The sequence below is a fragment of the Corvus moneduloides genome, chromosome 18 (assembly GCF_009650955.1).
Source record: "Corvus moneduloides isolate bCorMon1 chromosome 18, bCorMon1.pri, whole genome shotgun sequence".
Classification (NCBI taxonomy): Eukaryota; Metazoa; Chordata; class Aves; order Passeriformes; family Corvidae; genus Corvus; species Corvus moneduloides.
In genome coordinates this window covers 4,229,232-4,245,831 of record NC_045493.1, presented here as the reverse complement: position 1 = coordinate 4,245,831, position 16,600 = coordinate 4,229,232, and the positions used below count along the sequence as shown (strand labels likewise).

At 48.7% G+C, this 16,600-nt stretch overlaps 2 protein-coding genes across 5 annotated transcripts in view; both read left to right on the top strand.

Moving 5' to 3' along the window:
* The window catches only part of MSI1 (musashi RNA binding protein 1), a 30,535-nt gene extending 22,598 nt beyond the window's left edge, over window positions 1–7,937 (top strand). For 2 of the 4 annotated variants that reach the window (XM_032127935.1, XM_032127938.1), the window contains exons 11-15: window positions 957–1,013; window positions 3,845–3,913; window positions 4,040–4,194; window positions 4,675–4,740; window positions 5,681–7,937. In XM_032127935.1, the coding sequence (XP_031983826.1) occupies window positions 957–1,013; window positions 3,845–3,913; window positions 4,040–4,194; window positions 4,675–4,716 (323 nt within the window). In that variant the 3' untranslated portion in view covers window positions 4,717–4,740; window positions 5,681–7,937. The remainder of the gene's footprint in view (window positions 1–956; window positions 1,014–3,844; window positions 3,914–4,039; window positions 4,195–4,674; window positions 4,741–5,680) is intronic. The other 2 variants (XM_032127936.1, XM_032127937.1) reach the window with 1 other exon arrangement.
* An 88-nt stretch (window positions 7,938–8,025) lies between these two features.
* Window positions 8,026–12,135, top strand: PLA2G1B (phospholipase A2 group IB). Its single transcript, XM_032127939.1, has 4 exons — window positions 8,026–10,296; window positions 10,370–10,529; window positions 11,252–11,379; window positions 11,982–12,135. The coding sequence occupies exons 1-4, from the start codon at window positions 10,263–10,265 to the stop codon at window positions 12,101–12,103; spliced, it is 444 nt and encodes a 147-aa protein (XP_031983830.1). The 5' UTR covers window positions 8,026–10,262; the 3' UTR covers window positions 12,104–12,135.
* Window positions 12,136–16,600: the final 4,465 nt, after the last annotated feature.

The following is a 16,600-nucleotide window of genomic DNA, read 5'->3' as shown; positions in this document are numbered from 1 at the left end:
TTTGTGTGTGTCTCTCTCTCTTTACCAGAGTTGCCACCACTCTGGAAGTAGAACAGAATGTTAAACCCTATGTGCCAGGGAACTCCTGGGCATGCAAAAGGCAGGGGCCTGCAGCACTGCAGTTGTGTTGTGAACAGTGCCTGGACCACTCACCACCTTCACAAAGCATCTGCTTGGCCAGGGGGCTGCAGATCCCCTGCAAACTGGGTGGTTTCAAGCTCCCACCCCTGCCATGTGCTCAGAACATGGATTCTGAGATCAATGGCTGGAACCTGCTGTGCCGCAGCTGCTCAGAGCTTTGTGGGGCCTCTCCTCCCTCTCACTCTCTGCCAGGCAGGGAAATGAGGCAGAGCACATTTAAGGGACACACTGTGCTATTGCTGTTTTCTAGAGATGTGGCAACTCTGAGCATACCTTCCTTACTCCATCCCTCAGTGTGATGGTTGATATATGAAGTTTTAATATTAGGGGCTGGGAATGAGAAGTTTCCCCTTCGCCTGAGGTGAGCCCAGGCTGACTGGCTGAAAGTTGCTGTTGCCTCCTGGCTGTCTGGAAGCTCTCCATGAATCCAGCTGTAGTGGCTTCAAGTCCCTCATTGTAAACCTGTGCCAGGCTGAGTGTGGCACGTACTGAGCACCTACTGGCCTTGCCGCTGACAGGTCAGATTGGCCAGGTCACAGAGCAGTGCTCCAGGGCAGACCTGAGGCTGCACATTGAAGCTTGAACTTGCCCTGCCCTGGCCACATTTATTCCAAGGATAAATGGATCCTTTCAGCCTTCAGGGCAGGAGTCGAGCACCTTTCAGCACCAGTTATAAATCAGTTTAAAGAAGACACTGGCCTGGTCGCAGTCTGGTTGCAGACTGCTCCCCCAGCAGACCCCGGCTGCTGTGTCTCTGCGGGGTCTCCCTTGGGGCATTTGATGAATTCCTAAGCTGTCTTGCATTTCGTTTTTAGAGTTCCGTGTAGAGCGGACCCCTCTCCCGAGTGCCCCCGTCCTCCCTGAGCTCACAGGTCAGTCCCACTCATTTCCTAAACTCACAAGCTGGAAGGGCAGAAGGGGGCTTTGGGCTGTTTCAGTGATGTTGCTGCTCCACAGCCTCGTGCAGTTAGACTGGAAATGTGCCTTATTTCCTTCCTCTTTCATCTGGAAAGCTGGGGATGAAAAGATGGAGAGGCAGTCAGAGCCGTGTGCATTGCCTCTGAAAAGGGCCATGCAGGTCCTTTCCTGCTGCTTGCCTCATTTTTTGCTCCTTGCCCCAGGCTGTATGTAAACCAGATATGGAAACTGCAGAGAGCAGGGTGACTTCCACAGGTCTACAAATGGCTTTAACCTGAGCTGTTGCAAGAATGAAATTTGGAGTGCTGGGGGGAGGGAGAGGGTGTAGATGCACCCCTGGTTACTCTAATCCCATTTCCCTGGGCAGGAGGGGCTGCAGGGAATGCTTTTTCTTCTCTGGGTGGTGCAGCTCCCCAGCTACTCCCACACAGGCTTCCCAGGTAGGAGTGAGTGTGGTGGGACTTTGCAAAGTTCTGCAGTGCTTGTAGGGAGCTGTGGAACAAAATGGGAGCAGAGGATCATTGTCAGTGTCTTCAAAGTCCAAATGCCCTCTGGATCCTCAGCTCCCGGGGTGTGTGCAGTGTGTTCTCCCTACGTGATGTTCCTTCTGTCTCCTCTCCCCTCTATGGCTGGCCATGTTTTCCCCAGCTCTGTCCTGTCCATGATTTTTGTCATAGAAAAGCAGCTTTGTGTAGCACTCTGCTCCCTGTGTGCCATCTCATTTCTGTGGTCCTCCTTCCCAGTGCTTCCTTGCCCCCCCACCTGTTTCAGGGCTTGTATTTCTCTGCAAAAGGGTATGGAAAACCTTCCTGGGAAGCTTTTCTGGAATTAGCAGTACAAACAGGCTTGAAAGGAAGTTTCTGTGGCACAAAATTATGTTAATCATCAGGGACTCTCTACTGAGGTTGGTGGCCACCTATGAACAAATTTCCCTGAGGGAGGTAGGGGAAGACTAAATCCTGTCTCCCTCTTAACAAAACCCTTCCCTGACACAATGTATACAGCTGCATAAGCACCTTTGAGCCTTCTGATTAGCAAGCAAAGCAGATGGGGGTCCAGTTGTTTATTTACATGTGTGTTTTTCTGCAAAACCCATCACATTTGTAGCGGAATGTTGGTGACTTGGCAGAAGTGTTTTTCCCTTCATGTCCACCCCCGGCTGTCCTGTGCCTTTCCCTAGCAGAGGTGACTCACCTGATGCCTGGCTGTCACCGGTAGCCTGGGTGCACCAGGGCTCTGCACAACAAGAAGTTATTAATGCTGCTGTCCTGGCTGGATGCCACGTTAGCTTACAGTCCTGAGTGTCTCTCTGAAATACCAGCTGGAGGTCATGGCATTCTTCCCTCCTCGATATGCTTACCTCCTGTTAAACAAGCCCTGCGCAGCCGCTTGGCTGGGCTGCGGCTGCGATTCCCATGTATAGGCTGGAGTTGGCCCCACAGAGGGCAGGGCCCCCGCTCCCACGAAGGTGCAGCGAGCTGTGCACTCAAGGGCCCTTGTGCCTTCAAGTGGCTGCAGCACACATGGGCTGCACTTTGTGGCTTGGCAAGGGGAACCAAATGGAGGGGATGGCACAGCCAGGGATGCACGCACAGGTGCTTTGTCACCACAACACAAGCCTGGTGTCTCAGTACGTAAGACTGCAAAGGCAAGAAGGGTTTTTCTTGGAAAAAGAACTGGAGCTTTTGAGAAGACCTCGCCTCCTTTCTCAGTAAAACCACATTCACTCGTGTGTTAGGGACTTGCAGCAGGGATGGGGTAGGAGAGTGGCTGCCAGAAGCCTTTCTTTCCCAGAACAGCATCTTTGGGGGTGATGTGAAGCAGCAACATGCTTGCATTGGCCCAGGGCCTGTAATGAGCAACTAACCCAGATAGAAGCCTCGTATGATGTTTGCTTGTAACAGGCTGGTGCCTGTTACTAAATATTCCCTCCTAAGCTAGTCTGGGTTTCAGCCTTTACATGATTGATTTGTTCTGACCTCTTTTTATGGTGCTCTAAACAGAATCACAGTGAATTTCACATTCAAGCATGAAATGCTGACCCAGTCATTTTAAGGGCAAAGAGAAACATACTGGCTAGATGCCTTCTGCCCCGAGGGCTGAATGCCTGTGGCAGTAGAGTTGGGAATTAGAACTGCTACATATAAATTAAGACTTAACTGTTTTAATTAAGCCATTTCTAGTTCCTGCTCCCTAGGTATATGTTTCCTGCTTTTCTACAATGAACAATGAGGTTTTGAGCAATTCAGGAGCAAAACTCAGTGTGAGAAGGATGGTAGATCTTGAGCAAAGAAATAGGGAGAAAGAGGCTATTAAAGAATAGAAAGAGGCTGTTATTCAAGAATATTACCAAGAGACAGAGGAGGGGCTGAGCCTCAGGATGTTAAGCTTCTGTCCTTGAGCTTTTCCTATTCTCCACATTCACTGCAAAATCTGGATCCGTAGCTTCAGATTAACTGCATCTTGCAAGCTTAGTAGTGACAGCATACATCTGAAATTGCCCACTTCTCATTCAGCTAGCTTTTCCATACCGTGCCTTTGGCTGCTCTGGGGTGTGGGCTTGACAGAGCATGGCTCGTGCATTCTGCTGGACGCTGGCAGTGCAAAAGAACACTGATAAATTCAGGGCTATGCATTTTCCTGTTGTCATCCTTGGATGTCCTCGGTGCACTAAGACAGTATGTATGTGTGGGCCCAGTATTTTGCAGTGGGAAATGAAGGCTGCCTTCGAGGAGTTTCCCATGTAGCCACAATGCTCCTGAGATGCCTATTCCTTCTTTTCCAGCAATCCCCCTCACTGCATATGGACCAATGGCAGCAGCAGCGGCTGCAGCGGCCGTGGTGCGAGGGACAGGTAACTCCACTTTCTCCCCAGCGGGGGAGTCTTGTCATGGAGGTTTGCCAAGGGGCTGTGGGAGGGGGGGTGGGATGGGGTTGCATTTTTGGGATCTTCACTACGTAGTTCTGCTGCCTGCTGTAGGTTCCACCCCCAGTCGCACTGGTGGGTTTCTGGGCACCACCAGTCCCGGGCCGATGGCAGAGCTTTATGGAGCCGCCAACCAGGACTCAGGGGTTAGCAGTTACATCAGCGCTGCCAGTCCAGCCCCAAGCACCGGCTTTGGACACAGCCTAGGGGTGAGTGCTCCCTGTGCCCTCCGGGGGGGAGGGAGATGGGGAGTGGGCTGTGTCTCCACATGGTGAGGGAGGTGAGCAGCAGCGGGCAGCCCCCTCAGCCTACAGCCTACAGCCTGATTTCTGTTTATGAAATACCACCCACTGCAGCATTGGCTGTGCCACTGCTGAGCCCCAGACCAAAGACAGACTGTGCAGAGTGCAGTGGCTCACTTGGAGTCCACATCCTTGGTTTCTGCTGGCTCTGCCTGATCACCACTCAAGGTCCTGATCTCCAGACCTTTCCCAGATCTAGCTCAGGCTTTCCAAGAGCCTGTCTTGGCCCTGACACAGCATCCTGCAGGGTGATGTGCTTTTTAGACCTGGCACCTCCAACTGAAAATAGTTTCTCAGTCATCTGGGCCATGACTGAATTTGTCGTGTTAGTAATTCTTCTTCACTTTTCTTTTGTTTAAGAGTGGGGTTTTAACTCTTTCTTCACAGGGTCCCTTGATTGCAACAGCTTTTACCAATGGGTATCACTGAAGCTGGGGACCAAGGAGGCAGGAGGTAAGAGACCTTTGAACAGGAGCAGGTAAAGAGAGAGAGAGGAGTGAGGTTCTCAGCTGGCCCCTGTGCTCGGGCTCTCAGCTGAAGCTGTGGATGTTGCTGTGAGGCTCCATGGCCTGGCCCAGTCGGCGGGAGGAGTCCTGTGGCCAGCCTGGGGCTCTCTCCTGCACCAGAGGCTTGGCAGGTTGGGTTCCTACTGAATGCTCCCCAGGCTGGGAGTGGAGAGTGTCTTAGTGTCTGGCACAAAGAGGAAGAAAATGAAGCACTGACAAAAAGAGAAAACATCTGCAGGGTTGGCCAGAGTCACAACCCAGTGGTGATCCTGAGAGAAAAGCTTGGCTCTTCTGTGTGGCTGGGGAAGCCTCCACCATGCAGCTGGTTCTTCTCACTGCTGCTGAGACCAGTCTCTGGGAAGGGAGGTTTTTCATCTCCTGCCTGGGAGAAGGGCAGAAGGAAAGTTTGATCAGTTCTAGTTTTGGTCCTTGGATGGGCTGAGAGGGAGCTGGTGGATATTCTTTGTTTGCTTTACAAATATGATTGAAGTTAGCTGGCTTGAAATTTAAAATAAATTCAACAACCAGCTTTTCAAAAAGGAGGGCAAAAACTGGAGGGAACGGTGTCCATGGACAGGAGCCCATGGCAGCCTGGCAGAGCTGCACTGAGCTGAGTGCTGGGGAAATGGCTGAACCCTGCTATGTCCCAGCCCTCCCACGGGCCAGGCCACATGGTGTGTGGGACCTTGTTTCCCAGGCCTGCATGTTGCCATTAGAGATGGAAACGTCTTTCCCATGCCCTGTCCCAGCGATGTGCAGAGCAAGACTGTGTTGGGGCAAAGTTTGGGTATTGAGATCACTGTCAGATCACACAGGAAGAAAACCCCAGAAGGAAAGCTGTGGTTGTTCTAGATCCTGTCCCTTCCCTCTCCTGCTATGTCCTGTAGATTCCCCAGTGACCTAACCGAGGACAGTGAGCGGCTGGAGGATCTGGTGAGCCTCGGGGGATGAGCCAAGGTTACCTTTCTCTTGAATCAAACTGCACACTGCCGGCTGGCTGCCAGGCTCCTGCCACCCTGCCCGATCTCTCCCTTTGACCAGACCACACTGGACTGAACCTGAGGAGATCATCTCGCTTTGTTACTAACCACCGACGGTTTACGCTTCCCCCTCCCTGCCCCCAGCCCACTGATTCTTCTTTTATTTATTTTATTAGCTGTTAGTTTTATTTTTTTATTTTATTTTTTTATCGTTTTTGGGGGCTGCCCCTTCTTTTTGTTGTTTGCTCTTTCCCGAGCTAGTAGACATATTTTATGAATTGGCTTTGTGATTGTGTTAGGTAGTTTTCATTGAGGAGTATTTTTATTTGGCTTTGAAACTGTTTTGAATATTTTCAACTGTTGTTGTTGTTGTCGTCAGTGTTTTTAAAGCACGGTATGTAACAAGAATGCAGTTCTGAAGGGAAGAAAGAGACAGAGAGCAAAGGCTGAGAGGAACTGCTGTATTTCTATTTTTTTTAAAGAAACTGTTTTTAATTGTTTCTGTTTTGTAAATGTGAGGAATGTGAGGCTTTGAAAAGTGTGAAACTCCAAGGATCCGAAAATGTTGGACATCGCTATGGAACAAAACAAATGTATATTTTGCTAAGTGAAAAACACTATCCTTACAGCTGAAAGATTTTTTTTTCCCTAGGTTTAGTTTTACGTGGGGTTTTCTTTTCCTCCTGTATAATATGTAAATATTGTGAGCTGAACCTGGCTGCTGCCTGCAGCCTGGCTCCAAGGAGCCGCTCCAGGTCCTGGACTTGGTGCCACAGCGCGAGCAATACTCTCCAGCAGAATCCTGACAGGACTTTGTTCTTTTTTTGTACACCTTTTACTGTAAGATGAGATGAACGGGGGGCGGGGGGGGGCGGGCGGGAGTGAAACGTACCAGCCATCGGCTGTTTTGCTGAGCGGGTTAAAGCTGCTTTGAATTGCTCGATGTACAGACTCCATCCCTGGGCTCTGTAGCGCCAGCTCTGGGCTGGCTTAGGCAAAGGGCTTTGCTGCCGTTGCTTGTCTTGGTTACTTCGAAAGGAATTCGCTCTCCAAACAATATCGCTTGCATCAAGATTTCCTGAGAAAGGGGATCCTCCTCCAGAGACGAGGGTATCAGAAGGGGTGTCAGCCAGGGGGAGATTTGGGTAGTCGTTCTCTGAAGGGCAAGGCTCTGGGATGGGGATTCATTAACAGGGGAGAAAAGCATTAGGGTGGTGATTTGGGGGCGGGTTAAGGGCTTCTCAGGGATTATATGAATTATAGAATTGCAGCTTCCCGTTTGCTTTACTCTGTGTTCTGAAGACTGTGGGAATTTGTCAGTTGTCCTGTGCGGGTGATCCGGTCCCTTCTCCAGAACCTGCTGGGGCTTCCCCTGGTATGATCCAGGCCCCTGCTAACCAGCACTCTGCCAGGGGAGGCCTCCAGCAGGAGTACACAGGGCAGGTTTGGGTCTGGATTTCAGTGAACCAAAGACCTTGTTAAGGGGGGTGATTAAGCCTTTTATTAAGATGCAGCCAAACTCTTTTCCCAGGGAAATAACAGCTTCATCTTAAGTTTAAAAATCATTCCCTCTCTTCTCCCAAACTGAGCCCCTATAAAGGAGATGGGCATTTAGAAAAGGACTGGGAGGGCCACAGTGCCCATGGGGCCCTTCTCTTCCATCTCTCCCCTGTCTGCTGGAATTTGTCCTGACCTGAGCGATGCGTTTGGAGAGTTCTGTTTAGTTAAGAAGGTACTTAACAGATCAGTACTGAAAACACAAAGCAATAATTTTTGTTACTGAGACAAGAGTCTGTATGTCTGTTTTTTTAAATATTTCCTAATTAAAGAAGAGCTGCATTTTATTGGGTTTATTTTTATTCTATATACTTCAAATTTGGGTCTGCAGACAGCGCTTTCCTCCCTCTTGGTGTATGCGCTGAGCTGCTTCTGTGCCCCCTCCAGACATCCTGGGCCAGCTGTGCTGCTGCTGGGCTGTGAGTCACTCTCTAGCCACTGCCTGGAGGCTGGGACTCTGGTTTCAGGGTGGGCATTTTTTTAAAAGAAATAAAGCTGTGTTTTTAAGCCAGTAAGTTATTACACTCCAATGTTTGTTCTCTCCACACCTGTAACCCTTTTTCCAGATTTCAGTTTTAAATTCCTAATAAATTATTTGAAAACTGTCCTTCTCTGTCATTATTTGGGGGTGCGAGGTTTTCCAGTGGGGGAGATTTCAGGTGAACTTAGACTTGGCAGGAGTTGCATCCCGCCTCAAGAATAAAAGCCCCAGGCAGGTCTCTTACTCACTGTTATGCTTCCCCACTTGGGCAGTGGCCCAGTTTATAATGTGAGGCAGATCTGGTTTTAGTAGAGATTGTGTCTCTTCTCTACATTACGGAGGTTTTGTTTAAGTATTTGTAGGTTCAGAAAAGGAGATAATGTGGTGCTTAGAAGTTAGGCTCATACCCTGGATTCAATTGACTGTGGTGGACCAAGGAAGCTAGATGTAAGAAAGTAAAATGTGGAGATGGGAAGTAAAGTCCTTAACAGACAAAAGAGAGAAAGGAGAATTTTAACAGTGTAGAATAGTAGGGAACTCTGCAATGGGGCTTATAAAAAAGTCTTAAAAATAATTTAAGGCTTAAGCCTGTAAGTTGGAACCAGTTAAGAGGTTGAAATGCACTCACAAGTGTACTGAGGACCAGTGGCTTTGTATACAGCACAGGTTGGGGGGAACCAAAAATAGCATCGGTGAAAAAATCTTTACCCTGCTGGGATTTTTCTCATGAGGCACTCTTGTAATGCTCACATGCTTGCTTTCCCACACTTGGTGATCCTTTTGTTGAACTAAAAATGTAGGAAGTTGTTGATTTATGATTTTAAAAGGCCACTTGACTGGAAATTTTATAGCAAACATCAATAATACATCAGATACTGAGAAAAGAGGAAAAAGGAACCACAGATTCCTACGTTTCATAGGTACGAAAACAATTTTTTTTTTTTTAATGGTAAAAGCAGAGAAGACAGAGAGCACTTAAGTGGATATTGAAGGGAAAGTCGGCAGATTGATCTGTGGACAAAAGTTTAAATTGTTTTTTCTGAACTAACTGTGCATACAGACTGTCCTTTACATCGGCCTTTAATGTTTGTTCAATACTCTGTTAGAACACTGAGAATCTTAAATCTGCAACTCGGCATCCATTTGGCTGTAGGTAATCCATGAGTGGGGAGCCCCAGAATGGGAGCGGTTGAAGAGATCAAAAAAGTTGGAATCGATCTGGTTGTTCAGCACCATGTCTAGCTTTACCTAGATGTCCTACAGATATGTCAACATCCAGTGGGTACTGTGGGTACCCTGGTGTAGTTTCAGACCCTATGAGGAGGAAGGTGTCCTCATCACCCTTTTTGGAACCTACTGGTGGGTGGTGAGCCCAAAGTTTCCTGCATGAGCACTCTGGTATATTGGGCTGTTGCAGAAAGGTGGCCTTTGCCTCCTCCTCTGCTCTTAAAAGCTGAGGGCTTGTTTGGTGCTTTGGAAATCAACACAGACTTGACAATCACATCTAATAACTGTATCTTGAGTGTGTCAAAATGCCAAACCTGTAGCCCTGAAAATGCCAGAGCCTCTGGGATCTAAATATGAGTGCAATGTTTTTGCTTACCCAAGGCTGATTCCAGGAAGCTTTTTCTTACCCATTTTTTTTGAACTTCTTTCAAGGTTCCTAACTCAGCTCATCCCTTGGCACAGAGGACCAAAGGTTCTTAACTGGGTTCTGCATTGGTGTTGGAGAAAGAGAAACTGCTCTAAGTTACTGAAGTCTGCTGTGTATGTTGAAACTTCTAAGCCCGGTTCATTTCCAGTGTAAATTGCTTAAGGCCACATAAAACCAGATACTACTCCTTGTTTAAGCCAAATAGAGAGGTTTTCCAGATCACTTGGCTCCTGTTTCTTGCCTAGTAGTACCTCCTTCTCTGTGGTTTTAAAGTAAAGAACAGCTTGATTTTTTTTCAGTTCAGCTCATGCCAAATAGTCATTTGATGTGAGTGGACAACCTGTACCTTATTTTCTGCATTACACCAAGAGAACCCATGGAGAGATACAGGATTAATGATAAGTGGGATACCATAAAAAGAGGATGCAAGCATTAGTGGCAGGTACTTAATTAGTGTGCCAGAAACTTCCAACTGAACTACCACACTGACATTATTTTTTAGTAGAGAGCCCTTAAAAATATCCAGGTCTTTCAGGCTGACTTCTAATAGTAGCACTACAAGAATTTAATAGTAAAAATCTAGAGAGCAAATATTTGCCTTTCTGTCTTTCATGGATTTATCTCAATTGGCCTTCAACTGGTCACGCCACAACCTGCCGCCCACAGCCTCTGATGGAAGAAGTCTGCATTTAGTAACATAAATATTGGCTGGTTTATATCACACCCATGTCAAGGTGACCCTGTTGTATAAAGACTCATTTCCCTTAGCAGCAGTCTCTGTGTCAAGTGCTGCGAGAATGAAGTTCCTGGCCCTGCTTTTCCTGCTGTCAGGTGTGTAAGTGCCCTTGCCCTCGCACTGGTAACCCTGAACCTGACACTAACCACTCTCTGTGTCTCTCCCCAGTGGGTGCAGCTAGCACTGAGGTCTCGCCCCGGGCTGTGTGGCTGTTCCGCAAAATGATCAAGTGCACCCTGCCGGGCAGCTACCCACTGCTGGACTTCGCTGACTATGGCTGCTACTGTGGCTTGGGGGGCACTGGCACTCCAGTGGACAAGCTTGACAGGTTTATAAGACTCTACTTTTACAAACCTCTTTCCTTGCTTGTACTTTTCTGGTTCAGCTTCATCTCAGCTGGCCCTGCCTGTGAACATTTACAAAACTCTCTGGCTGCTGTGAACGCAGCTTTCTCTCACAGATGGATTCAAGGGGAAAAGGATGTGCGCTATCACACCTTGATGCCTTATTACTAAGATAAAATATAATTACAGCAACTCCTCTTTTCTCTTCTATGGCAGCACAGTGTGCTTATTCAAGCCTTTTTTTTGCAGCAGTGCTGGGCCAGCAGCCTGGATGCAGCTCTGCACACTCTGCCCAGTGCTTGACCATCAACATGTGCAGGGCCAGATTGCACTGCAAAATGCTAGGAAATGGCATGGGCAATTTAGAGACACACAAGTCTGACAGCCAGGTCTTGGACTGTGTTGGCTGAGAGCTTGTCAGCTACCAGGCACTGAGCGGGTGTGTAGGGTAAACACTGGCTTTTGCTTTCCCTGTGCCCAACAGACAAGTGTGAAGATGCTCCTGTAAGTATCTATATGTACTAGAACCGCTTGGACCATGAGCTGGCACAACTTTATCCCATTGTGTCTGCCCTCTTATCACTGGGTATCTTTTTTTTAATTGTTCAGTGCCTTGTCAAAGCAAATCTAGCATATTTGTGTGTCTTACAGGTCAGTTGAGCTTGCAATTCTGGTATTTTCTAACCTTTTTCTCCTTATTTCCCAGGTGCTGCCAAGTACATGATAACTGCTACACCCAGGCAAAGAAAATGGAATCCTGCAGATTCCTCCTGGACAACCCCTACACTAAGCTGTACCACTTCAGCTGCTCTGATGGGCAGATCACATGTAGCAGTATGTCCATTTCCACATCACTCCAGATGTTCTCCAGTCTCTCTTAGGAAGGCACAGGGCTGTGTTACATTTGCACCAGTGCAACTTCTTGCCAGGGGAACTGGTTGTTAAAAGGAGGGCACCTCACACAGGCACTGGAACGAGTATTCTCTATATAGCCCACAATTTAAAGTTTTATGAAGATATATGGTACGGCAGGATATAGGGAAGCCTGTCTACTCTTCAGGGTATTGAGTACTTTTCTGGGAGGCCCTGTAATGGCAGTATCCAAGAGATCAGTATGTTAACTGGGAATTGCTATACGTCTTCTGCCAGACACCTCTGATGAATAGTGGAGACTTTACAGGGCTCTGGAACGGAGGTAAAGAGCAGAGAGGCTGGCAAATAGGGCTGCAGGGAAGGGAGGAAGGGGCAAAGAGAGAGATGGCTTGGCTGGAACACAAAGCTTTGGGGGCAGTGGGTTAGTGGGGAGAAACCTGCGCACTCCCAGAACGATGGCAACAGTGAAACGAGTACACCTTGACAGCAGAAATGCCAGCCCGAGTCACTGCAGCGCCTAGCGAAGGAGCCGCGGGCTCTGACCGCTGCTCTCTCTCCTCCAGGCAAGAACAAGGAGTGCGCCTCGTTCATCTGCAACTGCGACCGCGCCGCTGCCATGTGCTTCGCCAAGGCGCCCTACAACCCCGAGTACAAGAATCTGGACACCGAGAAATACTGCAAATAATCGCCCTCATGTGCCTCAGGGCGGCCGCAGGACCAAATAAACAAATAAATAACCTAAACCGGTACTCCTAGCCGCCTCCTACCGCCGCGCTGAAGGGAAAGGACAGCGGGCGAGACGGGAGGGGAGAGAAGGAGGGAAAGAAAGAAAGAGGGAAAGAGAGAAGGAGGGAGACCCCGCCCCCTCTGCCTACAGCCCAGTGTGGCGCCTGCGGCGTCCCCGCGTTCGCTGATTGCCCCTTGGAGGTGGCGGGGGCGGGGGTGGGGCGGGGCGCACCTGGTCGCGGCCTCGCGCTCCCGCCCCTCAGGTACCCGCAAGCTGGGGGTGCTGCGGGCGGGGCCGTGGCTTCCCGCCCTCACCCTCTCGCGGCTCCTGAAGGCAACTGTCCCTGCTTGCCCTCACGCTCCTGAGGCTCCTCAGGGCGACCCTCTCTCCCTTACCCTCCCGAGGTTGCTCAGCGCTCCCCTCCCGCCCGCCTGGGGCTCCTCAGGGCGCTCTTCCGCCCGCCTTCATCCTCCCGAGACTCTCCAGGCCATCCCTCTCGCCCGCCCTCACTCTGACGGCCGCCTTCACCCTCCCGCCGCCCTCACTCTCGCGCAGCTCCTCGCCCTCCCGGGACTCCTGAGGGCGCCCTTCACGCCCTCGCCTCTGCCGCCCTCGCCTCGGGCTGCCCATGCGTTAGCCAGAGCACAGCGGTCCCTCTTCCCCGGGGCATCGCTGCGTGACGGTCTTGAGCTGTTTGGTGCTCCTTTCTCCTGAGGGTCTCCTGTGTGCATAGCCCGGGGAGCCCTTCCCCTGCCCGGTGCTGTTCCCAGTCAGGAGCTGCAGGGAAGGAGACACTGTTCCCATTTAGGAGCTGGAGAGAAGGAGGTAATGTTGGCCTGGAAGGCAGGGAGCCCTTCTGAGGGACACTATCTGCCCCACTTTTCCAACCCTGCCAGGGTCCTGTGCCAAAGCTAACCCCCACCCTTGGTACCAGTTTTGCTGGCAGAGGCTTTTGGAGGTGTGGGTGAGCTCCCAGGGCAGGGTCTACACACACCTCTGCTTGCTGGCAGGGCATGAGGAGGGCCCCAGTTCATCATCAGAATGAACTGTACCCAAACATAGAGCAAAACCCAAGGATCTGAGAGTGGTCTGGGAAATGAGAAACATGGAGAAGGATGAAGCTGTCTTGATATGTTATTGGAAGGTATTTGCAATGCCTTCCTACTGAAAGTAAATGTATCTTTGAGGGCATTAGAATGATAATGAGAAAGGATAGTGAATTGCATTTTGTCCTAGTTTTGTACCAGTATTTGTTGCTTATTTGTCCTCAGGTGTTTGTGTATATGAATTTTCTGGAAACATTGAGTACTTTGAGTCCTCCACAGAAATCTTGAGGATCCTGGATGAGATCCCATCATATGGCCAAAACGAGTCATTCTTAGGGCTGGAAGAGCAAGATGAGGTCTCCTGTACTCACTCTCTAGCTTAGATTCTCTGAAATTATTGTTTGTAGAACAGTAAAGTCCCTAAGTAAATGTTATTAAATCCCCTTGTGATAAATCTCATTGTAGAGAAAAAAACTAACATATCATCACTGTCTAGAAGGAACACTGCACCTTTGAGCTGTATTATCAGAAGTAGGGAATATTGCTGGGGTGCACTGGAAGCATTTCAGAAACTGTTAGTATGAATTTTGCCTGTAACAGGAACTCTAGATTTGAGGTGAGCAGTATATCTACTCCTGGCATTCAGCATTTAGGGCACACTAGCATTCCATGGATAAACCTTCAGAGATGAAGGCTCAAATTCATTCCATATCTGTCTTACTCCATATGGATTTTATAAGCATGTACTTATGTTTGGTCCCTTGATCATGCTTCTCATTCCTATGCCACTTTGATGGCATGGGAATCCAAACAATCCCAACATCCCCCATCTATAGGGAGCCTTCCCACATAATGCAGTGTCAGGCCCTAATGAATGGCTCAGGTGGGGAGGCTGAAGGGGTTGAGCAAAGCTGCTCATTAGGGCTTTGAGGAACGTTGTGGGAAGACTGTAAGAGCAGGGCTAGTGACTGCTTGAACTTCCAGTGTAGGGGAGTACAAGGAGTTCGTGAAGACCTTCTGCCATGCTGGCCTGTACTTCTGTTCCAAACCAGAAAGGAATTGCCTGGAACACAAAGTATCCCTGTTTTCAGCAAGTGGGAGCTCTGAGGCCCTACACAGCACCACAGCTGGTGCGCGAGATGCTGGAGGGAGAGCAGCTCCGTGGGCTCACGCTGCAGAAGTGAAGTCTCACTCTCTTCTCTATTGTTGTTTTCCATGCCAAGATTTTTCACTCCCTGCAGGGAGAGCTGAATTACTCTTAACTATATGGGCATTGCACAGATGAAAAAGAGTGCTCCAGCAGAGGTGAGACATGCAGACAGCAAACAACTCTGCTCATGGTAATGATCCTGTGTCAATTTCTGCTTGGGCCTGGAGACAATTCGAGACACTTGCACTGTTGCTTGTCCTCTTCAGGGTCAGCTTCTCTTTTTCTCTGCCATTGTTTAGTTAGTGGTGCAGAAGGGAAGAAGTGCAGAAAGTGGTACTGGGGTATCTTTCCTTAGTGGGAAGGGAGATGACAGGGAGCTGCACACAGAATTGCAGGAACAGTCTGGAACAGTGGTTTTAAAGCCCATCTGGCTTGACTCTACTGCAAAGGCTGGGAAAGGGCGATATCCCAGGCACTCACAGGGCGATATCCCAAGCAGTCACAGGGGAAGAAGCATGCTCTAGATGGTAGATTTAGTCATCTTCACTCCACTGAACCTCCCAAGTTCTCCATGCCCTGGATTTTGGGTCATTTTCCAGAAGTAATGAACAAGCAGGTGTGTCAGTAGGAGCAATCTGACTATAAGATGTGGGAGGCTGCACTTATACCACAGGTACCAAAACCTCTGGGCCATCTGAATTTTCTGCTGCCCTCACTGGAGTTCAGTATATGAAATACCTTCCTCAGGCTGCTGGGCTCAATTACAGTTTGCTCTGAGAATTTGCCCAGAAACAAAGACAAGATTTGCCAAACAGGAAGTAACTTTTATTTGCTTTGGGTAACTCCAATCCCACTGTCAGAGGAGCAGAAGAAAAATCCATTATAAGTTACTCTAAGCTCCTCTATCCAAGCTTCAGGAGAAACAGCTGTAAGAAAAAGGGAAGAGCAAAAGCTGTTGGTTCAGCTAATTTCATGCCACGGCTTTTGGTGTAGGAATTTTAGGCTCTCTCAGGCATTTCTCATGCGACCAAACTTTTTAATGGTATTTTGGGGAACAAGGTAAGAAGTGAAGTCCTCTGATCCTGCTCTAAAAAAGTCAATTTTAGTAGTGCTGGATCAACTTAACACAAAAAAGAAGGAACTTCTTCATCTCAGCCTCATATAGTTGTATATATGCTCATTAACATGTAGTAATAAACCATGCATGGGAAATTTACTGTAATGTTCATTTATTGTAAGCCATGGTCCTGGAGGCTTAAAAGTATGATCAGTGTCCAGTTGGGGTAATGACTCATCTGATAGTGATGCTGAAGAGACACCTGACTTCCCTCCCATAGGCCTGCAGAACTAGAGAAGAGGCAGGGGTAGATGTGGGACGTTTAGTTACCTGTCACAGAACTCATTCTAAGACTTGTTTTAGACTGCTTGGCAATGTTCCCACACCTTCTCAAAATGCTCTACTAGCACTGAACCTGCAGCCTCTGGTTTTGACACACCAATGTCATGCAAGTTTCAAGGAGGGGGAGAAGATGATGTGGATAGTGAGAAGCTCAGCCCCAGCTCCTCTGCTGAGCAGGCATCAGTGTCTCTTCTTACAGGGAAATCCCTATATGAAAATGTGATGTATGTGGAGATTCTGCTGTGCTTTAGGCATGATTTCTGCAATAGCTTTGGTTAGTGGGACAGCTGTACTATGGACAGGGCAGCTAAAGATGGAGTGACATCTGTGAGCTTTGTTCACTGCCAAACAGCAGACACCTGAGTCACTGGAATATGGAGTCACCGGAATAGGGAGTCACCATTCAATGACAGCAGAAGGCAGGTGGGAGTCCCAAACTGTTCTTGCTTGGCTTCTAAGTGAAGCTCTCTCCCCTCTAACCCAATACAGCCAAATCTTGAAACGTGTTAAGCATCTTAGTGCCCTCTACCTTCTGCAGAAATTGGATGTCTTATGTACCCCTTTGATTCTGTGCTTTATTTGCTCCTTCCTGGCATGGATTTGAACCAACAACAAAGCAAAAATGAACTTTGCATCCTCTGGTCAGTTGTCCTTGCTTTGCTACTTGACCTTTTAGCAGATGACTCTGGCATCCTTGTTTCCAACTTCTTGTTACAGTTCTTGTCAAAATATTAGTACAGGACATGTTACTTGGAGAGTAGGAGGGGGCACTCGGGCAACCCTGACAATTAAATCCCTCAAAGCTAGAAGGGGAGTGGTAGATTCATGCAGAAGGTCGGGTCAAAAATTTAGTGTTCTAG

What these genes read in the sequence shown, in the direction of transcription:
- PLA2G1B (XM_032127939.1), top strand. Translation starts at nt 10,263, where the DNA reads ATGAAGTTCCTGGCCCTGCTTTTCCTGCTGTCAG. An exon ending in CCTGCTTTTCCTGCTGTCAG is followed by an intron (nt 10,297 to 10,369) that starts GTGTGTAAGTGC and finishes GTCTCTCCCCAG; the next exon opens with TGGGTGCAGCTAGCACTGAG. An exon ending in CCAGTGGACAAGCTTGACAG is followed by an intron (nt 10,530 to 11,251) that starts GTTTATAAGACT and finishes CTTATTTCCCAG; the next exon opens with GTGCTGCCAAGTACATGATA.